At 48.8% G+C, this 25,612-nt stretch overlaps 12 protein-coding genes across 12 annotated transcripts; 5 read left to right on the forward strand and 7 right to left on the reverse strand.

Moving 5' to 3' along the window:
* Window positions 1–940: 940 nt before the first annotated feature.
* Window positions 941–1,594, reverse strand: COCVIDRAFT_112124 (hypothetical protein; the record flags this gene model as incomplete). The annotated part of the gene is made up of 3 exons (XM_014696232.1): window positions 941–1,054; window positions 1,110–1,390; window positions 1,444–1,594. The coding sequence occupies 3 exons, from the start codon at window positions 1,592–1,594 to the stop codon at window positions 941–943; spliced, it is 546 nt and encodes a 181-aa protein (XP_014551718.1).
* Window positions 1,595–2,860: 1,266 nt separating this feature from the next.
* On the forward strand, window positions 2,861–3,795 carry COCVIDRAFT_112103 (hypothetical protein; the record flags this gene model as incomplete). Its single annotated transcript, XM_014696233.1, has 2 exons — window positions 2,861–3,310; window positions 3,382–3,795. 2 exons carry the CDS (start codon window positions 2,861–2,863, stop codon window positions 3,793–3,795), a joined length of 864 nt encoding a protein of 287 aa, XP_014551719.1.
* A 283-nt stretch (window positions 3,796–4,078) lies between these two features.
* Window positions 4,079–5,060, forward strand: COCVIDRAFT_112161 (hypothetical protein; the record flags this gene model as incomplete). The annotated part of the gene is made up of 2 exons (XM_014696234.1): window positions 4,079–4,319; window positions 4,393–5,060. 2 exons carry the CDS (start codon window positions 4,079–4,081, stop codon window positions 5,058–5,060), a joined length of 909 nt encoding a protein of 302 aa, XP_014551720.1.
* A 725-nt stretch (window positions 5,061–5,785) lies between these two features.
* Window positions 5,786–6,448, forward strand: COCVIDRAFT_20058 (hypothetical protein; the record flags this gene model as incomplete). Its single annotated transcript, XM_014696226.1, has 1 exon — window positions 5,786–6,448. The coding sequence occupies one exon, from the start codon at window positions 5,786–5,788 to the stop codon at window positions 6,446–6,448; it is 663 nt and encodes a 220-aa protein (XP_014551712.1).
* Window positions 6,449–7,508: 1,060 nt separating this feature from the next.
* COCVIDRAFT_20059 (hypothetical protein) lies at window positions 7,509–8,231 on the reverse strand (the record flags this gene model as incomplete). Its single annotated transcript, XM_014696227.1, has 1 exon — window positions 7,509–8,231. The coding sequence occupies one exon, from the start codon at window positions 8,229–8,231 to the stop codon at window positions 7,509–7,511; it is 723 nt and encodes a 240-aa protein (XP_014551713.1).
* A 965-nt stretch (window positions 8,232–9,196) lies between these two features.
* Window positions 9,197–9,532, forward strand: COCVIDRAFT_20060 (hypothetical protein; the record flags this gene model as incomplete). Its single annotated transcript, XM_014696228.1, has 1 exon — window positions 9,197–9,532. One exon carries the CDS (start codon window positions 9,197–9,199, stop codon window positions 9,530–9,532), a length of 336 nt encoding a protein of 111 aa, XP_014551714.1.
* Window positions 9,533–9,902: 370 nt separating this feature from the next.
* On the reverse strand, window positions 9,903–10,127 carry COCVIDRAFT_112122 (hypothetical protein; the record flags this gene model as incomplete). Its single annotated transcript, XM_014696235.1, has 1 exon — window positions 9,903–10,127. A coding segment is annotated over one exon (225 nt), but the record flags the coding sequence as incomplete, so codon positions are not given.
* A 688-nt stretch (window positions 10,128–10,815) lies between these two features.
* Window positions 10,816–11,166, reverse strand: COCVIDRAFT_112163 (hypothetical protein; the record flags this gene model as incomplete). Its single annotated transcript, XM_014696236.1, has 1 exon — window positions 10,816–11,166. One exon carries the CDS (start codon window positions 11,164–11,166, stop codon window positions 10,816–10,818), a length of 351 nt encoding a protein of 116 aa, XP_014551722.1.
* A 1,340-nt stretch (window positions 11,167–12,506) lies between these two features.
* On the reverse strand, window positions 12,507–13,039 carry COCVIDRAFT_112114 (hypothetical protein; the record flags this gene model as incomplete). Its single annotated transcript, XM_014696237.1, has 3 exons — window positions 12,507–12,574; window positions 12,637–12,758; window positions 12,828–13,039. The coding sequence occupies 3 exons, from the start codon at window positions 13,037–13,039 to the stop codon at window positions 12,507–12,509; spliced, it is 402 nt and encodes a 133-aa protein (XP_014551723.1).
* A 754-nt stretch (window positions 13,040–13,793) lies between these two features.
* Window positions 13,794–18,902, reverse strand: COCVIDRAFT_112091 (hypothetical protein; the record flags this gene model as incomplete). The annotated part of the gene is made up of 1 exon (XM_014696238.1): window positions 13,794–18,902. One exon carries the CDS (start codon window positions 18,900–18,902, stop codon window positions 13,794–13,796), a length of 5,109 nt encoding a protein of 1,702 aa, XP_014551724.1.
* A 629-nt stretch (window positions 18,903–19,531) lies between these two features.
* Window positions 19,532–20,156, forward strand: COCVIDRAFT_112138 (hypothetical protein; the record flags this gene model as incomplete). The annotated part of the gene is made up of 3 exons (XM_014696239.1): window positions 19,532–19,678; window positions 19,755–20,066; window positions 20,130–20,156. 3 exons carry the CDS (start codon window positions 19,532–19,534, stop codon window positions 20,154–20,156), a joined length of 486 nt encoding a protein of 161 aa, XP_014551725.1.
* Window positions 20,157–20,722: 566 nt separating this feature from the next.
* COCVIDRAFT_30774 (hypothetical protein) lies at window positions 20,723–24,974 on the reverse strand (the record flags this gene model as incomplete). Its single annotated transcript, XM_014696240.1, has 4 exons — window positions 20,723–20,824; window positions 20,885–21,694; window positions 21,741–22,322; window positions 22,368–24,974. The coding sequence occupies 4 exons, from the start codon at window positions 24,972–24,974 to the stop codon at window positions 20,723–20,725; spliced, it is 4,101 nt and encodes a 1,366-aa protein (XP_014551726.1).
* Window positions 24,975–25,612: the final 638 nt, after the last annotated feature.

Below are 25,612 nucleotides of genomic sequence, written 5' to 3' on the forward strand. Positions count from 1 at the left end.
AAAAGCAAAAATAGATCCAATAAACAAGACTTCCAACACTGCTTTTGGTTGTCTATAGGATCGAAACTGAAGGTTGAAGCTCGAACTTCAAGAGATGTCTGGGCCTAGCTACCTAATACTTCTGCCATGCACTCCTTCACTTGCACTATTGCTGTTAGGTCATGGGTCTATTATTCAACATAATGGTTCTACTGAAATACCTCAAGTTTCTTACCTCATGAACCTATGGAAACATTTATGTAGCGGGAAGAATTTGCAGGGGGTAAATATCCAGCATTCCATAGATAGTTGTTGATTATTTAGATTGTATCTAGTCTTGGGTTATATAGAATGCTGCAAGGTTATATAGGTCGTCCCCTCATTCAATCAATTTCCTATCAAACGCGCACTTATTCTTTGGAGCATACTAGTGATCTTTCTATTGGATATACGGTATGCATACATATAAGTGGCTATTTGATGGAATATCTGAAACCTCCCTTGGGGTATACGGATGGGTGAAGCCCAAGAATTACAGTGCTATAAAACTACCTAGTTTCGCTTGTCCATGGGAGCTTCTTCTGATGTACTTAGTTTCCTGTAATAGCCGCTCCGCTGGTTAATGGGGCTGTTGCTGTTTTCCGTGCCGGGATTTATCCCCTAGTACATTCATAGCTTTTCCGCCAAATCAAGCCTGGGAAGAGGTCTAATTCAAAATTAGTCAAGGGACACTTCTAAGTACATACAACGAAAAAATGAAACAGAAGAGAGATAAGCTGAATGAGTGGCTACGGGATATCGTAAGAGGCGACTAATTTTGGCAGTCTTTCTTTTCGATAGGTTTTGGTAGTAAAGACATCGTAAGATGATAGGGTTCGTTTTCTAGCTTTAACCTCTACATGATCTAAATACAAAGAGTAATCCAAATACTGGATATGTGGAAAACACCATGAGCGTCAGCCTACATTCGTAAAAACTCATCAGGCATTGGGATAAGCGTTTCATTGTTAGCCGCGCACATAGCTGGATGCTCCTCAGGAAGAGCTTCTATATCCATCATCTGGACATCTATGCACTATATCCGAATTAAAACTTCTTGTCATAGTAATTGAAGTATGGATTTAACTTACAGAGTATTTTACGTTTCCCGTTTTTGGGTCCCGCCCCTCAAGATACATAACTCCTATCTCGTTGAGAATAGTCTGAAACGGTATCGTAACATTCACACATAACTGCCCGGAGAGCCAGATAGGCACATCCTGAAAGATAACTTGCATGAAATCATCTCTCCTCTTTGGTACTCTTTTCGTAGTATAGAGAGCAGTGACAAGGTCCCCGGGATGACCAGAGAATGAGAGAAAACCCCGCGATCGAGCGGGGTACTGCTGAGGGTTGCGTATGATATCACCTTCTCTATATTAAGCAAAATGGCTACCATTGAAGTAGGGGCATACGGAGACATACCGCAGAAAGTCTTGAAATCTTCCAGTCCAGATCGGGTCTCAGGATACGGACGGCGAGACGCCCATGGATACTGGACGTAAAAGCCAGCATGTGCGGCAGATACAATGTTGATACTGATAGAGAAAAACAAAGGAAACACAGTGAGCAACATTGAGATGACTAATGATAATTAAACGTAGTTCGCTGGAGAGAGAGGTCAGGGTGAAGTATGCTCAAATCATCCAGACGCTGTTTGGTAGTCTAGCCTCCTCGCAGATCCGATTGTCGATCTAGTTGGCAACTTTAGTGATTTTACTAATATGCATGATTGATGAGCTGTCCTTTATCTAGTCGAATTGTCTGCCTTCATCACCAATACCGTTATCATGGTATCAGCAGCATCTAAAACGGTCTCAAAGCGGTGGATTTTCTTGAGAGATTTATCTAAGCGAGATAGCCGACAAGCCTAGTGTTGAAGGTTATCCGAGAAGTCTGTACAATAGGGCCTGATGCTCACCGATGAAATTTGGCACAAAAGTCTATTCGACAACGTTTCAAGGATTATAATAATGCCGTGGTATTGCAGCAAAATTGTCCGAGAAAACAGCGGATGCAGATCTTGGCACAAAAGCTCATCATCAGACCAAGGTAAATTTTTCCAATCTGCGAGACAGACACATGGGATCGGTCAGTATCTTTCCAAAGTCCCCTGTTGGCTAAACTATCGAACCCACCAGGATCTGACGGGATGAGCCTTCGGCAGTCCTGTGGATACAAGGGATTCGGCCCGTCTACCACACACACTGGCAAGAGCGTTACCTTCTCACGAATCAGGTATTGTCTACTGCACCCTACCATATCCGAAAATACAAACCGGGGACTGGAAAGGATTCCAGCCACGTGCAATAAACCTTTTCTCCCGCAGTATACTTGAGGAATATTCCAGTCTAGGTTTATTAGCGTTTTGCTGCTACTCGCCCTACGGAGCCTACTTACCTTTCTCGCTGCTTACTGTGGGGCTCAGCAAAAACCCTTAAACTACAGTACATAACAGTCTAGCACCGGACAGGAAACTTCAGCGCTGGATAGCTTGACATCAAAAACCGAGATGAGCTCGAAGAAAGCCCGTAATATTAGAGCAATAGAAGAGCTATCGAATGGTACGATCGTATACGGCCGCTTTAGGTATGGAAAACTGTCTAATCGAGCATTGGTTGCTTCGACCGCAGCCCCGGTATATTCTTTTGCATGTGAAAGGCGTTAATTCACACTCAAATCTTATCTTTATGCAATGACTAAAAGATGACACTGTGTCCACAAGCGTAGTTAGCAGAAAAGCATGCCCTGCCTGTTTTTGATCTTTCCTTCGCTCACAATGCGCTTCGCCCCCACCCTCTCTGTTGTTACTTCTTACCCTGTTTTTTAACTGTATCCCATAATGCTCTTCTTCAAACCGAAGTCCATTCCACCCGATTATACTGCTGTTGCGCAATACAAGGATGACTTTGAGGACAGAAGCTCATCAGAGCCCCAAGACTCCATCCAGTTGCTGGAAAAGGAGAACAACAATTCATCCCAGACACCGCCCAATCCGTCAAAACTACCTTTGGTTGTCATATACTTTTCTTTGGCCCTGGCCCTGCTATCAGCTGTGAATATTGCTCTTCTTCCTGCCACACTGTCACAGTATTTAGCATATCCCCTCACCGATGCCGAGATCAAAGCACTGCCCTATGGCGATGAACGGATAGGATTGGACAGGGTAGCACAAATTACACGGCCTCTTCAGGTGTATGATAAAACTTGGCCGGACAGAATCGCACGGGTTAGCCGAAAGTTGAAGTATGCAGTGTGGGGTCAAGGTGTGCAGATCTACATTACTGTTGAGGTGACTATCTAGAAATTCTCTTTTCACTCTATTATCTCCTGATTTCAGGTCAGCTACTGACGGAAATGAAGGACTCGACAGTTATGCGCTTTCCTATTCCCTCTCACGGCACCGATATGTGCGCCCTTTTCTGGAAGCCGCCTCCCGAGTCCTCTGCACGCATCAAAGACTTGACAACTAAGGGAGAAATAACAGAAATCGAGGTCTGGAAACTCATTGCAACATCAGCAAGTGGATATTCCGACATAGATGACATCAACTATGACACCTTGTCGTACTCGACACTCCCAGTACGTGGGGAGCTGCTCGGTGTACTAGACCTTACTGCCAGGCCAAACAGCACAACTGTGGAGTTTGCTTGTCCTAGAGAAGCAGAAAATTTAGTAGTAGAAATGAGGTGCCAACGTGTAGCATGTCATGTAGATTTTCTGCAGGTTGAGATGGTACCGAGATTTGGGTTTGAGTTGTTGAGGAGGCAGAAGTGAAAAGTCAAAGGATGTTATGTGCATTTGGATCATTTTCGTTTTGAGCCTAATATGAAAAAATCTCTGTCCCATGTACCCTCAACATCTAGGTGCTTATTGTCTAAATATCTGGCGCGAAGGATATAAATTGGGCGTGTGCTCGACTGATCGTGCCTCAGTACATGCGCTAAGCGACGTTGTTCTCGTTTTTGGCAGTGATCTACATCCTGTGTGCTAGCGCCAAGTACAGACTATATTAAATCCTCTACTGCTGCTGCTGCTATCGCACCACCCAACAACCACTATGTCTACTCAATTTGACGCCGAATCTCTCGCCCGCATCTCCCTGCACGACCCCTCAGACTTTAACGTCCAGCTCTCTCAAACAAGTCATCGCTTAGTGCTTCTACAGAACTGGAACATACCTGCTGGCTCAAAGATATTGGAGTTAGGGTGCGGGCAAGGAGACTGTACAACTGTCCTTGCCCATGCTGTGGGCAAAGAGGGGAGCGTTGTGGCTGTCGATCCGGCTGACTTGAATTATGGTACGTCTCTCCACTTTTCCCCCTACCCGCCATGTTAGCATGGGCAGAAGGCCGTGAGTTGATTCTCTTTCAGGCGCTCCATATAGTCTTGGCCAAGCACAAACACACATATCACAAAGTCCTCTAGGTACAAGAATTACCTGGGTGCAGCAATCCCCCTTGGATTATCTCTCCTCTTTATCCTCCCCTTCTTCTTCTACTTCTTCGCAGTCCGCTAACGACACCAAAACCTTTGATGCCACTGTACTCGCCCATTGTACTTGGTACTTTTCTTCCCCTTCCATTATTCAATCAACTTTGCGTGCTATCAGGGACCACAGCAAGCGCCTCCTCCTTGCTGAATGGTCTTTAGTGGCGACTGACCCCTCTGCACAACCTCATGTACTCGCTGCGCTCGCCCAAGCAGCACTAGAATGTCACAAACCTAAGAGCGATTCCAACATTCGTACTGTGGTAGGACCAAAGCGTCTTACCGACCTGGCGCTAGCTGCCGGATGGAAGCTGGAAAGTGAGACCCGTGTGCAAGCAAAAGATGGATTGCTTGACGGACAATGGGAGGTTTCAACTTGTCTCTCTGCCTCTTTTCAGGAGGAAGTAGAAACCCACGTCAATGGTGAAAGGGAGAGAGGGTTAATTCTCGCTCTACGAGAGGCGTGCCATGCAAGCTTACAGTATACGCCGGGAGGTCAGAAGGGGGTCCGGGCGATGGATGTTTGGATTTCCAGTTTCGTTTGTATGTGAAAGCTTCTCATGCGCATGAGACATAGGTCGTAAGCACTAAGTTATGGCTAGCTAACTATGTATCCCAATACGATCTTTACATGAACCATAGACAACTCATTGGTATTGCAATATCTTTGCCAGGAATAAACAGTTGGTTTGAGTCGAGTGTATCCTCTAATTTGGTGAGGCCCCGCAGTCGCACTATTGGATTGAGGTTGGGTTTCTGCTAGTCAGCTGATGTCTCTGTCACGCGTCATCTTCTATCTAGGCCTCTCTGGCAACCTAATACCGGCAACATGCCGAAAGCCCGTTGTTTAATTCCCGGCCGGATATTGTTTTCGATACATGATGCCTCAACGTAGTGTGTTCATTATGTTACCGACATGCCGCCGATGATCAGCTTGTTTTGAAGACCTCTCTCAGCGAGGCAAGAGAACCTTAGCCGAGAGAGATAACATAAAACGAGGCTAGGAATTTTCCCAACCAGAACATGTATATTCAAAGAGTGTTTCGCTTGGGTTTCCTTAAAGTCACATATCTTTTCGGGGTATATGTATTTCACAACGCTATTGTCAGCGCATATACCAAGGTCAATAGAAACGTATATTAAATACCGTGTACGTTCAAGTAGCATCTAATCTACATTATAAGGCTGCAAAACAGATCCATGTAAGATATTCTTCCCAGCGATTGAATCTAATGTCAGTGTACTGATAACCATTGGCGGTAGACAGATTATAGCCATGATTGAGCTTGAAAAAGACCATCAATATGCTCCGGTTGCCTCTGACGAAGAGCTTTCTGGAAGAAGAAGACGGTCCCCCTTCAATCGATCGACTGGATGCGTTATGATCAGCATTTTCTTGGCATTTTTTCTCATTACTGGCGTTGTGGTTCTGGTTTACGAGGGTCAAATACCACCAAAGGAAGACAAAAGCCACACAGAATGCGGCGCTAGCTTGGCTGATTTTGAGGCCAACGGATGTGAATTTGATGTATTGAGCTACGCATGGATGCCAACTCGTTGCAAGGATACCGCGACTTCCGATGAATTTCGGTCATGGCTCTCAGACCCGCTAAGGCATTTGGGCCCGTGGCCATTCTTCACAGAGATGTCGGAAGGCTCATCACTTGCGAGAAATCGGATTCCCAGTGAAGAGGATTTTGGCAATCGTTGGGAAATGCAAGTCTGGTCTTCTGTAGAGGAGCACCTCGCCCACTGCATGTTCTTGTTTCTTCATGTCTCACGTGTTGCGTTTGGTGAAGCGCCACGTCGGGCTATAGATACCTACGGTCATGCCGAACATTGCTTCCATGCAATATGGAAAGGGCTCAACGGCACATGGAACATGAAAGAAGATAAGATAGCCAATCAGGCAATAGAGATTGAAGTGACTAGCTGTTGAGTATCGCAGTAGTATTTAGTACATACTGCGGTAACAAATCATTCTGCTACACGGTTGAGTAGCTACACAAATAAATTATCTCCTGAAGGGCTCTCCTCATGGGATCAGCTTTTAAATGTTCTTCTTCCAAATCTGCATCACAAGCAGATATCACCTTCTAACTCAACAAACATATTAGCTGACTTACACAATTGAATGCCAACTCGGTATGTCTGCTTCCGAAGAGCGTCACTAAGAGGAGCACAGGTTTTCATGGAAATTTCGGTTATAGCGAAGGCATTCGTCATACATACTTCCACTACTGCATTAATTTAAATTGCAAATCGATTTTTTGGAAGTTTCACTATCAGTAGGGCTATCTCCTGAGGCTGCAATGCCAGCACATATCAACTAGGACCTTATAAGTGAGGTTTTATACCCAATTAAATACATAGAAAACTGTTCGAGACTTCATTGGTACGTAATAAGGTGTTGCTATAGAACAATCAGGGTTTGCCAGCCTAGGAATCAGAATTTCAGGAATTATCACACGGTTGAATGGGGCATTACGGACACACTAAATCAGAAGAGAGCATATTTTCTAAAATTTGTGGCGTCCCGACTAGAATTGAATTTTGCTCATGGTATGGCATATTTACTAATAATGTTCATGTTTTCGATGGAGCTTGGTCTGCAACAGGGACTTACATCTGAATGACCATGGCATGATCTCAGATAAGAAGAAAATCGTGTATGCCAATTCCAAGATGGATGTGATTTTATCAGAAACCATATAATTGTCAAGGCTACGATTTATCTAAATGTTCTTATGATAGCATTGAGACGATTACCCTGATCATGATACGAAATCATGATACATGACTATCTCTGGATTGCTTCTGAAGTAGTATGTACAATAAGAATGTACACTTTGTTACGATAGAACCGGCTCGGTTTTTATACATCGAATTCGAACCATTTACCACCAGCTTTAGTGAACAAGACATGCGCAGCGAGGATGATGAAAAAACTTTATTTACTTCGTGTGATATAGAATTATACTGATGTTTCATACAAACAGCTAAGGATGAGCGTCATCTTGCTCAGTGAAAAGCTCGCTAGTGAGTGCAGCACTCTGAAAGGTACTTATCTTCGGTGGGAGCATATACTTCAACATCACCATGCCACAATGACGGATATGGCCTTCGTTGTCATATCTTTCCTCGATTACTACGCCACTTGTCTTTGATCGAAACTGCTTTAATGAGTAATATACGCAGTGCACGATATGCCACTGAGTTGTCGTCCAATAAACGTCGTCTGTATCGGCGATAAAACCCAGTTCGTGTGGAGTTACAGGCCTTGTCCCATTCTGATCTAACCAGTAACCCCAATGCCCACCAGTTTCTGGTCCTACGTTACTGAACTCTGTACTCAATTCTTCGTCGCGACAGTGGGGTGGCAGCCATGCGGATGCTAACTCGTCGTACTTGCAGCCTTTGGCAACCGCCTCCCCGACGTTCCGACCACATTCGCATCTGTTTTCGTGTCTTGCGAGAGCAACATTTACTTTAATACGATGCCCGAGATTTACAGCACCATATATCGCTAGGGCAACGATGGATCCTTTGAGTAAGAAAACAGCTATCGATTTTATCAATTGCTTCTTGGATGCTGATTTCTTCGCGTAGATAAGCCGGCCAGACGACTGGCTAGATCTATCAACAAGTTTTTCCTCTTCAGGGCTTTCTTCGCGTCGTGAATAGTTGAGGTGTTTTGACCATGATCTGGGTAGGGCTTGCATTATTTCCCCTATATTAAAGGAGTAAGCATAAATGAGTACAAACTAGTATGAATAGTAGGAAGTATGGGGAGTGGGAAAAAGAGACAAGAGAGCATCTTACGTCTAGGTGCACGAGATGGATCTTGATGATGATCTGTTTGGGGGTATATGTTGAGTGATCCTCTGGTATCACGTAAAACTTCGAGCGGTCAATGGATTTATATACCTAACTGCAGTTAGCATTAACACAACTATACCATCCTTTGTTTGTAGACTGGCAGTAACAAAAGGTCACGCCGGAACGGCATAGGGCCGCAAAACAACCCAGGGTCGAATAGTGACATGGGTCTGCATTAGGACGGTATAGGGCCGTAGAATGACCTAGGGCCGGTTAACAACGCATATTTGCAATGGAAACATGTGAAACTATGGCGGACTCTTCTATGTTTATCACATGGGGCTAAACTATAAGCAACAATATGATAGTCACGCGACAACTATAGTGCCTGATCTGTTTTCCGTTTTGCATCTCCGTTTTGTAGCCGTTTTGGGTATAGAGCGTCGATAGGGAAGTGCTAGCTAGCGTCGCAACTAAGTTTCCCTGAATCGGATTGAAAAACGGAGGGCTGTTCCTCTGCGATTTTTCCCGATTTTGTTCCCTGTAAGTTCATTACCTTTGGTGGCCAAAGCCGAGAACTACTCGCCGGCACCCACTTATAGTAGCCGCACCGCGAGCGAGGTTTCTTCAGTGCTTGGCAGTAAACGTCCTGCTTCAGTGCTAGCTCGGAGCTTATCATTAAAGCGATGGTAGCTTTCACCTCGTGATGTCAGTTAGTAGATCGAAGGACTTATTGCCGAGCTGTTAAATATTATGGTGATTCAACCTTCTTCCAGCACTTTGTAGGCAACAACCTGTCTCTCGAACACAGTGGCAACGTTTATCAACCCAGGGCATGGAACTCAAGGTTAACCCTCAGATGCGCAACATGCCGTCTCAATATATACCTGACGGCTCTGTGGCCCCAAAATTTGAAGACATCGTCTGCAGCACTAGCGCCACAAAGGCAGTGACAATAACCACCTGGGTTGAAGTGCTCACAATGAACCCAGTCGCCTTCTGGCTCGCCACAAGCATCTTAATCTGGCTGACCATCACCATCGTCATCGTCGCATCCGTACAGAGGAAATACCACGCCGGCATGATGCGGAATGTGGAATGCATTGCTGACGTACTTATTCCCATCGCTGGTAGCGAGCGTCTACTCGAAATAATTAGAAGGCAAGGCATGAATGACTTAATCAAGGACAAGATTTTCATATGAGTTGGCTGGTTCAGAGATCCCGATGAGGTGATGCGATGGCGGATTGGCTTGGTCGAGGAAAGAAATATCCAGATGCAGCCCATTGGTCTCGGATCGGGGTATACATCGGTATCGGACGACGATACGGAGGGAATTGTGGATCCAGTAACTGACCCTATCCTCAATGCCTGATGGATCTAACGTTAGATTTACCTTGGTTGCATTGGGTGTTTGTAGATCGATAGAAATTAACTCTATTCGTAGACGGACTTCTAGACTCAAACTCTTATGCCATTGTTGTGTTTGTGTGCAAGTGTATGCTCCAAGCTCAGAACTAGTCGGACCTTGTCACAGAATACCATGGGATTTGCTTTACAGTGTGACTCGAACACTACCCTCTCGCACACTGTGTGCCTAGGTAGCATGGCCCGGGAATGGTCCCCCTGCAGCATGCTGGCGAGGAACCACTTGGACACACTCCCGACGCTGGCCGTGTGACGCATCTTGCACCAATAAGTTCACTGGGATCTGATGGTGTATATCCGCAGACGCCGCCCCACGCTCCGGAATTTGTTGACCATGCCGCAACGCCTTGGCAGCAGAGACGTACAGAGCGGCTGGAACATGGAGATTGCTCAACAATCGGGATCCGAGAGGTCACAGTGGCCAAAGTAGTAGAGGTCACGCTGATTGTGCGTATGAGTGGCGAGGTTGTGGCCGTAGTGATCGTAGGGGCCAGAGCAACAATAGTTGTCTTTGTAGAGCTTGTTTCCGTTGCTGTGTACACGGTCTCGGTGGCTGTGGTGAGAGTAGTAGTCGAAGTAAAGGTAGCGACCTTGCTGCATGTTGCAGAAATATCTTGGGATGACCAACCCTGAAAGACTGACGGTGTTTCGAGTGCTGCTGCTGGCGTTGCTTGCAACCTCTTCTCTAGGTTACCCTGCACCGTTGTGGTTGTAAATGCAGTTTCTGTACTTGCCACAACGGTTGTTTCTTTAGAAACTACTACGGTCTCAACTAATTTGACGGCAGGAGGTGTAGATGTGACTTGGTCGGTGGTTGTAGTGCCCGTGACAGTCGAGATGGTAACGGCTGTGCGCAATGTTTCTACTGGTGGACTATAACTGATATATGAGGCACAGAATTGAACCCCTTCAAGTGTATTGAGCGATTCAGAGATACCCCCCGCAACGGGACTGGCCGGAGTAGGAGATGGTGTTGCAGGTACAGATGCGGATGGCGGATTGGCTGAAAACCCTGTGCGCACATCAGCTATTCGCTGTTATATTAAATCTTTGTCCGAGTTAATACTTACCGTTCACGCGAGAATCTAGGATCTGTCCTAGGTTTTTGCTCTTGAGATAGCATGGTCCGCTGCTGCCACTATTACCGACGAATGATGCTGCAACACATTCAGGATTAACCGCGCATGCGGCTGAGCAGGCTTCTAGTCCATCAGCCCACTGCATCTCGAGATCGCCACCAAAGAAATCGACACCGCAACTCAAGGTAAAAGAACGGCCGCTGGTGCTATCAGAATTGAGACAGCCATTGTTGTCAGGGCAGTTAATGGAAGCTGGACAGGGCTGTTGCGGCCCCGCTGATGAGCTCGAGGGAGCAGTTGGAGTGACACGAGAGATGATATTCGCGCCCATCACTCCCGTACTATATGGTAGGTCAGTATCAGAATTTTGTTATCTTCAGAGACTATTTACTTGGCTGAGCCAGCGTTGAGTGTGTTTTTCAGGTAGCAGTCCGTGCCCACATAACTCAAAGCAACGCATTCATCTGTAGACGCACAGATCTTCATGCATTCGGCAACCGTCGCGGCCTATCAAAATTAATATCTTACTGCGAGATTCTATAAGTGTGTCACCTACGTATGCTCGTCCCATGTCGCCTCCGTAGAAGTCCGTTGCACAACTGACTTGAAATCGGCTCCATTGGAACTGAATGTACATTCGTTATCGTCTGGGCAGGTCGGTAACGATGGGCAGATGAGTGATGATGCACGCAAGGCCAGTACCGAGGCTGAGAAAAGAGTAGAAGACATAGCGAACGACCTTATCCCAGTTGTATCTGAATACAATTTGATGCAGCTGGAATGTAAAACACTTGCACAAGTCGTGCCATGTTATATACATAGCAGCAGGGCATACTTCAGTCAGTACCTGGTAACTCCAATTGCATTTCAGAGTCTAACTCTTTCAGTTCATCATGATGCGTACTAGGAGGCCGTGGCTGAACTAAGTTAATTTTGGTATCAGGGGACAGCAAAACGGGGACTAGCACCATGAAAGAATGATAAGCCACAGAACGACAACGCTGCAACAACTGGAGCAGCAGAGCGCCACAATGTGTTCAACGAATCTCGGTTATGCAGGTGCCTTGAGCATTGTGCATATACGGACTTGAATCCACGAAGTTTGAATATTTGGACTCCACAATTCAGCTAGAAATTAGGCGTCCAGCGCAGCCAACAAAGATAAAAATCCTCTAGTGTGTCCCAAACAAAATCTTACGCTACTGAAGCATCGATAAGGGAAGCACGCCTAACTTGATCAAGCTCAGCATTCTTTGGCCCCCAACACCTACCTTTTGGCCCTCTTTAGCCAAATATGTACTCATGACCAATGGATATAAGCTTTTCAAACGGCACCTCCTCTTAGTAGCAGTTTACATATCGTGAATACAGACTATTTGGCCATCTTCTATCTTGTTACTAACTGTCCGTATCCATCACCGAACTATTACCTAAAAAGAATGTCCGACCTTTTTATGGTATTTTGAATGGTTCTACGTCCTTTCGTATTCTTATTTAGTTGCAAGCGGTCTCAAAATCTCTGCTACTAGTGTATTTGACCGATTGTATACTGCCGATCGCAATGCGGAGTCTAAGAAATAGTCTTGTATTTAACACCGTTCGGTCGCATGACTATCCATACTATCCTCGGAACCAAATATCCACTTGTTTCCTCTAGTCTCTCCACGTTCTCTAGTTTGGGCCGCCTTGCCCGAAGCACTTCATAACCCCGTTCACGCTTGTAATAGTGCTACCAGCATCTACCAAAAATAGTAAGTAAATGGGTCGAGTCAGTCAAGGAGTAGGCACGCCGTTCACTTACTAATATCGAACGATCCACTCTGCTCATTTCCACTGTTGTCCTTGCACTTAACAGACAAGAACAACGAACGCTGCGACGAGGGAAATAGACCCTCAACCGAGCAACTTTTGACAAAGTTACCACTACAATGTTTCGCACGGGTTAGCAAGATGACGAGTAAAAGCAAAAAGGAAGCAAAATGCGAAACCTACTTTGCCTGCGGAATCAATTTCCCGTTTGCATTCGCAAAACACGTTGACAGCCGAAGAATCGAACCGACGAGCTGATTAGAGTCGTTGAAGCAATCGCATCCCATGACACCGGCTTCGGCCTTGTTGATGATGAGATTGCACGATTGGCATTTGTTGGTGAAGGAGGCAGATGCTGTTGCTGCGAGAGCTGCAAGAAGGTAGCGAAAGTGCATTGTGATTGAGTAAGTTGAACTGCGACGATGTTTCGAGGACGTAGTGCTTGAAGAATGAGCTTAGAGATGGTATGATACACAGTTGGGGATTACTCTCATGTATTATACTAGTTGGCTGATGAGAGTGATTACCCCGTCGAAGAGTTCATCGCTGTGGAAGACAGTATTCGTATCTTTCTCATTAGATGATTTTCTTCGGCCTTCATCATACCTTATTCACGCGATCAAGCCAATTCGGCAAGTTGCTGGTGTTGTCTTGCTTATTCACAAGGTCTTGGCTGAACGTATCCGGTTACTGTTAGCCACTTCATAGACTATTCCTTATTGAGTAGGCAAAATATCGTATGCACGGACATTTGGTCTTCTCCCTTTCTCGAAAACTTCCTTTCTAGGCTTTTTCTCCTTCCAGAACATATCCCTCACTGAAACATTTCTATTTCTATTAAATTGAGTGTCTTGATTTGGTAAGTGATGCAGTTCTGGTACTATAAATATGGCTCGTCAGGATTATATGTTATATCTTGCTACAAGACAGATGTAAGATTCACACAACAACACTGCCCCAAGAGTATACAAGCGCGCTCATATACAACTGATAGTATTTCACGTCGCATCCTTACTTATATTAATATGTCTAATGTACACATGATACCTTCACATAACGTACAAATGCAAGAAGAACTCTCTTTTACTACATTGTTCCTTTTGAAAAAGAGATAACAAAAATTACCATTCATACATAAATTATTTGAGCTTAATATTTCTTTTTGCGCTGCCTAACATGCGGATCCTGCCCCTTGCGGTTTCTCTTTTGCCGATCCGTTGGCGGCCGATACGGCTCTTTGCCAAATTCCTCGCGATACAAGCTCAACATATACTCGTCAACATGTCTCTTGAGTTTCTCATTGCCATGTATATCCAACTCTTCATCGTCTTTGGAGGTGGAGGCGGCAGCAGCTTCTGAAGCAGCTCGTGTTGCGTTGACGCTTTCGTTGAAGTCGACTTTGTCTTCTTGAATCTCATCGACGATTTCTTTTTGCGCAATAGATGCCGCAGTACGATCTTCCGTGTCTTCAACATTGCCCATGACACGTGCGTCACCCAAGAGGCCAATCTTCTCGCCAAGCACACGTTCCATGGCTGCCCCAGCTTCGTCGGTCGTATCGATACCCATGTCCTCGTCCAAAGCGTCTCGCCAGGTGACTTTGTTGAATGTATCAGTGGTAAAATCACCCTTTTGTATGATGACATCATCGAGGAGACGCTTTTGATTAGACTTGCGAAGTATGTTGGCTTCGATCGTGTACTCGCTCACGAACTTGTAGATGTGGACATCGCGCGTCTGACCAATTCGATGAGCACGATCTTGACATTGCTTGTCCATTGCTGGGTTCCAATCGAGGTCGTAGAAGATGACAGTGTCAGCACCAGTAAGATTGATACCGAGACCACCGGATCGTGAGGATAGGATAAAGCACAAGATGCGGGGGTCATTGTTGAAGCGATCGGTAAGGATCTGGCGCTGTTCAATTTTTGTAGACCCATCGAGACGCAAGTAGCGATGCCCGTGGATGTTGAGGAACTGCTCCAGGATATCAAGGACCTTTGTCATTTGAGTGAAGATAAGAGCACGGTGACCACCAGCTTGCAGGTCCCGGAGGAGTGTTGCAAGACGTTGCAGCTTTCCGCAATCGTACTGAAGCAGGCGTTTATCAGGAAATGCAATGGACTGCCGGATGCGCGATGAGTGGAAGGGATCCGGTTGGTGAGCTGCGTCTGAGGCTCGGATGAGGTCAACACCACATTTTGATAAGGTTAGTGGAGCAAGCTCCTCGGCGGCAACAGCGGGTGTGACACATGTGAAGCGCGTGATTAGGGGCTCAAAGGCTTCAGCGCGTTGCTCCAATGTCGGAATCATGTCGAAGAAGTGTGTGATTTGTTGATCGTGCCATTGTGATATTACTCTTTGAGAGCGTGGAGACCTGAATCCGAGACGACCATGATGTCGCTGAACAATATCGTACTGTATCGCATCCTCTGGCCTTGGCTGCAGATGCGCCTGGCCAAAGCCATGATACGTCGCATGAGGAGGGTGGTGTGATCGGTAAAGTGGTGGTCTGGGTACCTTCTTGCCTTCGGTTATGGCACCAAAAGTATGCTCGTGCCAGTCGACCGTCACTGCATCGATAATGTCCTTTCCGTATATCGGCATGAACTGGGTACGAGCGCGTGTGAGAGCTACACATGTCTGCAGATGGTCTCGGACAGCCACCTGCTCTCGCTTGGCCATTGCCGCCATTGCCGATTGCAGTGGAGACGTACCCGCCTCGACAGGTTTATTGATGCGTCGAGTTTGACGCTCAATCAGGTCTTCCAAAGGCCGGGTGGCACGGATTGGATAAGTACGTCGAGCATGTCCCAACTGTGTCTGCTCCCGTCGCGCAAAATTGAGATTCAGAGCATCCAAACTTACTTTTTTATCTTCCATGCCTTCTTGCAAACGCTTGCGAATAAGAAGGTCTTTGATCTCGTACTGCGCGGCAACGGATTTTGGCATTGCCATGGATGTGACAATGGCTCGCGTTTCAAACAAATCAGGATGATTGCAGACCTTTCGCAATGACATTAAGCAGTTGATAATGGACATGTAGTTGCCCGACGACAAGATCTCCTTTGTCGATGCGCGGCCCATGAACCCATCGTAGAGCTGACGTTGCCGTTTGGAGAGCTTGCAGTAGACTACATGCTCATATTTCCCTGGCATCTGCTTTTCGACTTCAGACTTTAGTCTTCGGAGCAGATACGGCCTGAGGACCTCGTGAAGTCGCTTGACAATCTTCTGTGCTTCTGCATCAAGCTGTTGACGGCCCTGATCCAAGATTTGAGATGTAGGGTTCTTCAGGGCAAGTGTGAATTCCTCCAAACCAGCAATGCGCCCTTCTCCAGCAAAGCCAGCCGGCATCAGGAAGTACAGCAGCGACCAAAGCTCATCAATATTATTCTGAAGAGGCGTTCCTGTCAACAGCAGTCTTCGCTCAGTGCGAAGATTGAGCATAGTCTGCCAACGCTGAGACTTGAAGTTCTTGATATTATGGGCTTCATCGAGCACGAGGTAACGCCAAGGACGCATCTTGAAAGCCGCAGCATCTTGGAGTATGAGTTGGTACGAGGTAATGACCACGTTGTACATGTCCTTGCCTGTGTTGCGCCATCCCAATCGCTTCCGTTTCCGCTCGTTGATATCGCCGTAGTAAGTGAGGATCTTGAAACCAGGCAAAAATTTCCGAAACTCCATTTCCCAGTTGAGCATGACACTCGTGGGTACCACAACCAAGTGCGGCCCCCAGATCTCGTGGCGGACAGCAAGGTAGGCCAAAAGTGAGATGGTCTGTATAGTCTTGCCAAGACCCATTTCGTCTGCTAGGATACCGTTGGTGTCGGACTCGTACAAATTCGCAAGCCAGTCCAGTCCGTCGTGCTGATACTCTCGGAGTGTGCCTCGTAACAGAAACGGGACCTCGGTCCTCGGGGGCGAGGATGCGTGACGAGACCGAGAAACATTTTTAGACTGTACAACATCTTCCATTGGAGTAGTCTCGGTGGGTTTGACCGATTGTTGAGGTTCGGCGACCTCAATGGAAGGTGCAGGCTCTGATGGTGCCGCATTTCCGTTCACACACGGTTCATTATTTATGGCAACCGCACCATGTCCATTGACATGAGGTTTCTCCTCCTCGTCTTTCATGGAAGTGTCGGCGTGGCCATTAACCTGCTCTGCCGTTTGTTCCTCGCTCTCCGGCTCATTGTCCTCGATTGCGGTTTTTGCAGCTTCTTTCAACTTCTTCACATCCTTGGGTGCCAAGAAACCCATCAAGCCAATGTCTTCTTCTCCACTGTTGTCATCGTCTTCTGCCTCCGAGTCGTCGGCGTCATCCCCGTCGTCTTCAGTCCCAGATCCTTCATTGCTTGACCAAGCTTCACTACCGGATTCCGAGCTTTTGTCATCGTTTTCCGAATCCATGAGGGCGTCGTCAACCTGATCGAGTTCTACAGTAGCCGGGTCAATGTAACCTGGCTTCTTCTCATCCTCATTCTCTTCATGGTCATGGAATCCGTTCGCAAGCGTTTCCGGGGGGTCGTCAAGATCTTCAGTTTCGATATCTGGGTCAGGGGTCGGTGCAGGCGTGCCCTCTTCCTCCTCTTCATCTCCGTAATCATCCTCATCCTCGGAACTAGTCGCCGGTAAATCAGGGAGTTGGCCATACTTTTCGCGTAGCTGTTCAGCGGTAAGATTCGCATCATCGTCCTGCTCGTTTTCCGGTTCACTATCCGAACTTGAAGACATGACATCGTCATCAAGCTGTTGTTCAGATGTATTTGAGACCGCACTCTCGAAGTCCTCCGTGTCGTCGAAATCTCGATCTTCGCTCATCAGCGAGGATGCACCATCACCAGCGGTGCGACCTCCAAGAATCTCCTGTGCCTGATTGAACATGTCGTCCATGGCCTTGTGTCCAAGCTGTAGCTGTTCCTCCTCGTACTTAGCCACACGCTCCTTGTCAATTTCAACCTTGACCAGGCCCCACGCGTCTTTGACATCTTTGACCACCTGTTTGTATCTAGCCACCTGCCGCTCCGTCTCTTCCTGTTCAATTTCATCCTGACTCTTCCGCTTGAACTTATTTTTCCAAAATTCGTAGGCTTCTCTAGCCAGAATCTTTGCCGTCCGGCGATGAAACGCCTTTTCTTCTTTGAGCAGCTTATTAAAGTGCAAAGCATGTGCAACCACATGGTCCCAATGACCGTATTGAGCTGGCGGTTCTGGCGCAGCTTCAGGAGCGTAGACACTGCATCGTTCTTGACTCAGTACTCCGTGTTCGGCAGCTTCAACAATTCGCAACCGGCGTTGTGCCTCGTCCTGGGCCTTTTCCTGTGTTATGCGGAGCGACTCCTCGCCTTCCAATGGGTCGTCTTGTTGTAACCATTCTTCGAGTGAAGCGAACTGCGACTTGGGCGGGGCGTGATGGGGATGGCGGTTCGGGGGGTCGGGCTTTCGGAGCCGTAGTCGCAATCGCGGGGCTGGTATTGACGGATTGGAGCCATCGGGCGACGCGTATAGGCCGGCGTCGGGGTCGTGACCATTGGTGTCGGGAGTATCCATGAACTCATCACCTGGCGGGTCAGTCGGTACTTGCATGCCCCTCCGCTGGCGAGTGCCCCGCTTGCGAACTCCGCCGCCAGGCGACCCGTTTTGTAATTGCGGCGACGTGACTGGTGTCTGTTTGGCGAGAGCAGAAGTCTTTGTATTCCGCTCAGACTTGCGGGCAGGCGTAGTCAAAGATTGTGCGGACGCCTTCCTAGCAAGGGCAGATGCCGCCTTCCCTTTCGGGACCGACGTCGGTCCTGAGCCATTGCGCGACTCGCGCCTGGTCGCACTCTTGGGGGTACCGTTGGTATGCGTTGCTTTGCTTGCAGGGCGGGAGATGGGCTTTGTGGGCTCGGGTGTGGGCGGCGCAGTCTCTCTATTCACACGCGATGACTTCCTAACGCCATTTTCGAAGACGGTGGTAGGGCCATCTGCTACAAATGATTTCCACGGGGGCGAGGCAGCGCGTGACGTCGAGCGACGTGGCGTGGTGGTCGTGTCTTCTAATTTTCGCCGTTTTGCAGGCCGTCCAATGACGCCACCATCATGGCCATTTACAGAGGCAAGCTGCTCTCCGTCATTGGCGGTCAGGGGCGCATTGTCGTCGTCGTCGGTGCCGTGTCCATGGGGCGCGATGGCGGACGGGCTAGGTGCGTCGGTCGAGTCGCGTGGTGGGATGGAGTCGTAGTCGCGATCCGCGGCAGTAACTTCTTCCATTCAGGAAGGGCGATGGAGGCGGCCTGGGAAGCCTGTAGACCACCCGGCGCGCGGCCAAATCGACATATATCAGCTCAAAACAGATACTACAGAGCAGCTGGATGGGTGCTGAGAGCAGTGCCGGGTCCAGATTTTAGATTCGGCCTCGTGCTGGGATGATGCAATGTGATGTCGAAGTTGAGAGATGGTGAAAACAGAGCCCGGCGATAATGTTTGGCGGCAATCACGCTAACGACCGGCACGGGCGCGCATGGCCAGACCGGGGACGCGCAGCCTGCAAAGACCAGATGCGAATGTGTACGGTGCATGGGCGAGGAGCTGGACTGGAAGCTGCATGGGAAATCTTTGAATTTTTCATTTCTTCATTCTTGGTACCTGCTTGACAGCGCTGTGGTGGGACATGGACAGAGAACATATGTGGTGCTGGTGGTGGGAGACTTGAGCCCAGCCTGAGCAGCAAAGGACCCACTCTTCTCCCGCCAAGCCCAGTTGGGGCCGCAACTGAGCTCATCGCGAACGACACACCAAGACAGCAACCTGACGAATCCGCCCTCCCCCCGCATTCGCGCCGCCACGTACGCTCACAACCCCGTCAATTCCCTCGGAAACGTACTCACACATCCCGCAGCATGTTCTCCAGGCGCATTGTCGCGGCCCGTCCGCTGGCCCGATCCATTGTCCCCATCGCAGCACGCCCACGCCCACAATTCACCCAGATCCGCACTGCCCTGACCGACGCCGAGAAGGCCCATCTCGAGCTCGCCGACCCCAACCAAGTACGCTTTTCCCGCTCCGGAGTTCAACAAGAGAGGGACAGGGGAGTTTCCAGAATGCTGATCTGATATGTGACAGAATGGCGGCTACATCAACCCACCCGCCGAGAAGCGAGGAAACCGCGATCCCTACGGCGATTACTGGGACAAGCAGGAGCGCCGCAACTATGGCGAGCCCTGCCACGAGGACAATGACATCCTCGGTGTCCTAGCCCTGCACGACTACAACCACTTCAGTCCCCAGTGGGGTTTCGTTCTCATGGGCACCTTTATCGCAACCGTCTTCGGACTCTGCGCCGCTGTCAAGTCTGTCTACCCAGACAAGATCAGTGTGCCCAAGACATACCCGGATGGTCTGGAAGTCGAGCTTGGAGGTAAGGGTGCTGTGCCAGTAAGTCTTGTCTCGCTCGGGTTATTCCTCTCGGACAGGTCAAGGTACTAATTCCATCAACAGGCGAGGAAGCCCGGTCAGGGTTGGTAGGTTACGAGCATGCGAAAATAAATTCGTGTATAAAATACCACTCGCAATGGAATTCTCCTTGTCATTTTGATACCTTGCACATAAACTACATATATGATCTTTGACTATTACACTTGATCAGTACCGTATTCCATCACAATATTACGCATACATGACATGGGCCCCTACAGACACCCTCATACATTCAACATGATGCATATTCATCTATCTACCTACTTACTCGCCTATCTAAACACCCTAACTAGACCCTAAGCGACTCCAAAGAAAACGGAAAATTAAATATACCATCATAATGTATCGCGCTTCACCCCATTCCCTGAGCATAGAAACGAGGGTGCAGCAAGAAAAGTGAACGCCAGGCTAAATAACCCATCATCACCATTACCATCCCTAGAAGCTACCCCTTTTCGCCACCCAAGAGCCTGAAACCAGTCATCGAATAAAAAATGGATAATGATGCAGAGAGGTATCAGAAAGAGGTGAAGAAGAAAGCAGCAAAAACGCCCACCTACTAAAGCACCTTACGCATGCGTGACGAAAGAAGAAAACCATTGTCCATCCCCTCTTTACCGACGCCCAGGACCCATGCCGCCCGTCATCCTGCCACCACCTGCATTGAGGCTCTGCCGTACAATTGCCTCTGCCGCTTGGGCAGCTGCAAGTCGTTCCTATACATGAAAGGTTAGAAAAAGGTACAATAATGAACTTCATGCTTAGATGAGACATACCTTTTGTCTACTCCGGTCTTTCAGGTACCTCTCAGCCTCCGGCCTCATTCTCAGAATCCTCAAAATCATATCGTCGTTTGGCTCAGCTTGTGCTTCTTTTCTCTTTTCCTCTTTAGCCTTCTTCATCGTACCCAAGTTTCGTGACAGCATAATCGTCTTGTGTCGACGAGACGGCACGCCGGCAAATCCTGCAGCGCCGCCAAACTGGTGGCCCATGCTTGCTGGAGCAGACATTCGGTTCATGCGCTGCGCTTGCTCTTGCTGTCTCTTTGCACTTGCTGCAGCCATGGACTCAGACGTGCGGATAAGGTCCTCTGTTGCCTCAAAGTAGAAAAAGTTGAGGTTTTGCAGCTCGTGGTACTTGGGCGACTTGAGCACATCCATTGGCACTCCTTCGACGTTGCCATCCTCATCCACAGCATGGAAAAAGTCAAACAACATTTTGAGCCACTTGAACACAATGTCCAGCTCTTGCTGGGTCAACGGTCGCTGTTGTGAGAGCTTGTCGGATAGTGGAGGAACCAGCAGCGACTCTATCGTTGCCAGTGTCTCCTTCCATAATCTTGTCATGACCATAATCATAGCTGCATCCGTTAATGTCTGCTTCATAATGGCAAAATTCTCATCAAAGTAGACAAAGAGAGGGCCAAGAGCTTGCGTGATATCCTGCTGTGTAGGTCCTTGGACGACTGACATGGGTCGCGCAGATCGGAAATTTCCTAGGTAATTTGTTACCTTGGAAGCCACGCCCTTGTTCAGAAGAGCATCAAGTGACCGACGCGAAAGCTTGTAGCCAATGAATGATGAGAGCTGCTATGGTTAGTCTGGGTCAACCGACATGGTGCGCATATCTTACCTTGTCTGTAATCTTTCTTGTCATGTCCCGCTCAGTCCTCTTAAGTGTTCTGAACGCCTTGCCAAAGTAGAATTGTATGTCATCTCGCTCGCCCTCCATACTCACACGTAGCAGCAGGCGGCCTTGTGTGTCCAAATCAAGCCAGTACTCGCGGGGCATATAGTCCCGGAAGTGTGATGGATCGAGCTTGAGCGATGTTCTGCCAACGCAGTCGTGATCGCCCATGGCATCCCAATCCCATATTGTCGCAACGACATTAAGTGGGCCGTTGGTGGTGATGTCAATGGTCTCTTCCCAGCGAGGGTTCAGGTTGCGGTAGATGACTCGTGTCTTAGCTAGGCGCTTCTGGTACTCGTCACCAAGCACTACATACGGGTCGCTAAGCCCGTTGATGTCGCACGCCTTCAGATCCTCAGCCTCAATGATTTTGATAGTGAAGACAAAATTATTGTTGCGAAGGCGTTGAGGCTGGGGTGGGGCATTCTTCTGGAGAACCTCAGCGCAAGCATCGACACCAATCTCGCGCTCGAGCTTATCTAGCTGTTGCATGGCGTACTCAATGTTGTTGAGTTTGACAAGAGACTGGTTCTGTCAGCACGGGTCTACCTAACTATATGGGTGACTTACCTCGGGGTAGAATTGGAAAGGCTCAATCTTCTCCTTTTGACTGTAAAAGTCCTTGACAGTAGAAAGCCATTTCTCTTGTCTGGTCTGATTGGCAGCAGCTTCCTGCTCAGGCGTCAAGCGGTCCATTTCCCGGGCAAACTTCTGCTCAACAAGCTCACAGTACCTCGCAAGGGCAGCGCCAATCGATTTGGAAAGAGCTGTCATGAACTTGGCATAATGTACGTCATTATCCCAATTCAGGGCGACAATTTGCTCAATGCTCTGATTGAAGGATCGGAAAACATCAACAACCGAAACGCTATGCCTCTCGTCATCCATGGGTATAGGATTCTGCGATTCAATCTGGAAAGAATCTGCCTTGAACGCGTTGTCCACCCAGCCAGTCAGATTCTCATCCGTCATCTGTATCCATCTCCATACAAAATCCTGCAGCTGGTCTTCGATACTGAAAGCAAAATTCTTGCCCGGTAACGCGTCGCTGTGAATGCGACGAATTTCGACGAGTTCCTTGTACAAGTCAAACCCATCCTGTATCGGGACATCTTCTCCTTTGCTATGGGCAACGTCCATGATCCGAGCGACCAGGTCTCGCGCATCAGCAGCATATGCAGGAAAGATCTTCTCCACAAGACACATCATTGGACTGGCACCCATGACTTCTGGATTCTTGCGGTAACGCTTCTGTATCCGCTCACACAATTTGACAACGGCACGACCAAGCTCAATGACGTGATAGAACTCCCACTCTTCTTTGGTGTCCGGTATGTGCTTCGCAAGAAGCTCGCGATACACATCACCAGCCTTTTCTCTCAGGCCTTGGCGTAACTGCTCAGTGAATTTGTCCATTTCTTCCTCTGTACCTGGGAATGTGGGGTCGTCATAAATGTGATTTTCCAAGACATACATCACTGGGCCAAGGGGAGGTGGCTTAGACTCGTACACGTGCATCATGAGCTCATACAGCTCACGCAATAGGCAGTCATGCAATGCAGACAAGATCTGCTGGTTAAGTGCATAGTCGTGAATTGTCCACTTAGTCCGGTCAAAGAGGGATGATTGGACTGGAACAAAGCTCATACGACTAGCCCTTTTGTCTACTGGCGGTGGTTCTTTGACGTAGTTGAAGGCTGCATCGAGGGTATCCAAGTCAACCTCCTGGTTGGTGTATCGTTCGCACACAACGTCCATGAACAAGACGAGCCGTGAGAACTGGGGTATCCTCCACCGAAGGGCTATTTCATTCAGGAGCTCGGCGGATTGCTTTGACAGCAGTTTCACAGACGGGCTCTCAGCGGTTGCTTCGGTCGGTTCGAGCTCAGAATCAGCCAGGTCATGTTTCAGCGCTTCGTTCAGTATCGCACGGTAAGTAGCACGTGGATCGGAGGGAATAAAAGTATACGACGAGTCCTGGTCAGAGTCGTCGTTGATGTGAAGCCCGCTCATGTCTACAGGCTGGTCAATCACATACGAAGAGCCACTTTCCGAAGACATGGATCCTTGTCTGGAGGCGTCTGCATAGCCTGCATCCATTGGTGCTCTTGGCTTAAACTGGGGTACAGCTCCGCCAGGTGAGCTCTTTGCTAGTTCAGGGTTAGATTGGATGATTGCCAAAATCATCTGCGAAAGGTCTGGCACTTCTTGGTTCTTCCATGCCTCGTATGCCTCTTCAGTGTCAAAGTCTTCGGCATTGAGCGTCTTCTTTGTCATGAGACTGAGATGGGCCTGGTATGTCTTCAGATCTTGTAGTGCGGCTTTCTCGGTCCACACAGACTTGTGTCTGTTGATGTCGTTCTGCACATCAGAGTAGCTGACAGAAAAGATGCGCGAGACAACCAGGACAAGGGGCATATCCTTGACCTCGTAGCTCCGGGGAATCTCGACTTCGATTGTTGTGCCTCCTTGGCCGCCGTTGCGCTGGTTCTCAGCGGCGAGATCCTGGTCGTGCACTAGCAGCTTCTTCTCCATGGTCATAAGTCTTTGGGCAAGCTCGGGGCGGTCCCTTTGCCAGTCGTGATCCCTAAGGATGGAGCTGACGAGGCGAAGGAAGAGAGCGACATGGCGGTCGACCATGAGCTTCCAGCTATCGTCGGTCGGGGCCTTTCCCTTCTGCAGCTCCTTTGTGGCGTTCGAGTAGAAGATGAGGAGCAAGTCCTCGACTCGCCTATCCTTGTCCATGTTCTTTCGAAACGAGGGGTCCTTGAAGGCATTGAGGAAGACGGCAAAGGTGCGCTTGACGGTGGCATCCTGGAACTCAGGCATGCGCTCCTGGCCCATGAGGACTTTTGTGATGCGCTTGTCGAGGGCGGCCATGAAGTCGCGGGGGAAGCGGGTGCTCTTGGAGTCCCTGATAAGGGAGAAGTCCTTCATCAGGTCGTTGATGGACGTCGACGAGCGCTGGACCTGCTTGGGGGCCGAGGGGACATGTTGCACCCGCTTCTGACGGGGCTGCAGCAGGTAGGCGAGGAATGCGACGCGTAGGGCATAGAGGTAGGCATCTTGGGCGGTGACGGGGCGCTTTCCACGCAGCGTGGCCGAGCTGTTGCTGCGCAGACGTTCGCGGGTCTGCAGGCTGTTTATGCGACGGTTGCTCCCGCGGACGCTGTCCATGGCTGTGCGAGGGTGCGAGGGATCAATGGGGTGGGCAAGGGCGTGTGGCCGCGGTTGGGCGCATGTCAGGGCCGCAGTCGGGGTGGTCGGGGGGGTGGTGGTGATGGTGTTGTACGTATGTATGCGTGTTACGGGGCGGCCGCTGCTGCCCAGTGGAACGAGGCACCTTCTCCAGCAGTAGTGGGGGGCAGAGCGACCCAACCCGACCCTTCTCTTGTGCTGTCGCCGCCTGCAAACACACTATGATGTATTCCTGCGCCTAGCCTAGTCGTCTTCTTTTTTCTTTTTTGGATTTTTTTGTCGCTCTTGACACAGGTGTGAGACGATCGACGGTGTGTCTCTGGGCGTCGCGTCGTGGGCGATGGGGTCGCTGCTGGTGGCGCGGCGGCAGCTCCACCACAGTGCGTCACACGCTGCTCAGTGGGCAGGGGGGGCGACGAGCCTCACAGTCGCCGTTGGACGCTCAAGTCAGCCTTGAAACAAAGCGTAAATTAGCCGCGAGTGTAATAATCGTCTGGGTGACATGCTGGCCAGAGACGAGATGAGATGAGAGCGTTTTGCCAGAACCAATGCTGTTTGCTGTTCGGCATTCCGCCAGCCCTTCACCGCTGTCTTCCCAGGGCACATGCACGCACCTC

This window comes from Bipolaris victoriae, assembly GCF_000527765.1.
Source record: "Bipolaris victoriae FI3 unplaced genomic scaffold scaffold_129, whole genome shotgun sequence".
NCBI lineage: Eukaryota > Fungi > Ascomycota > Dothideomycetes > Pleosporales > Pleosporaceae > Bipolaris > Bipolaris victoriae.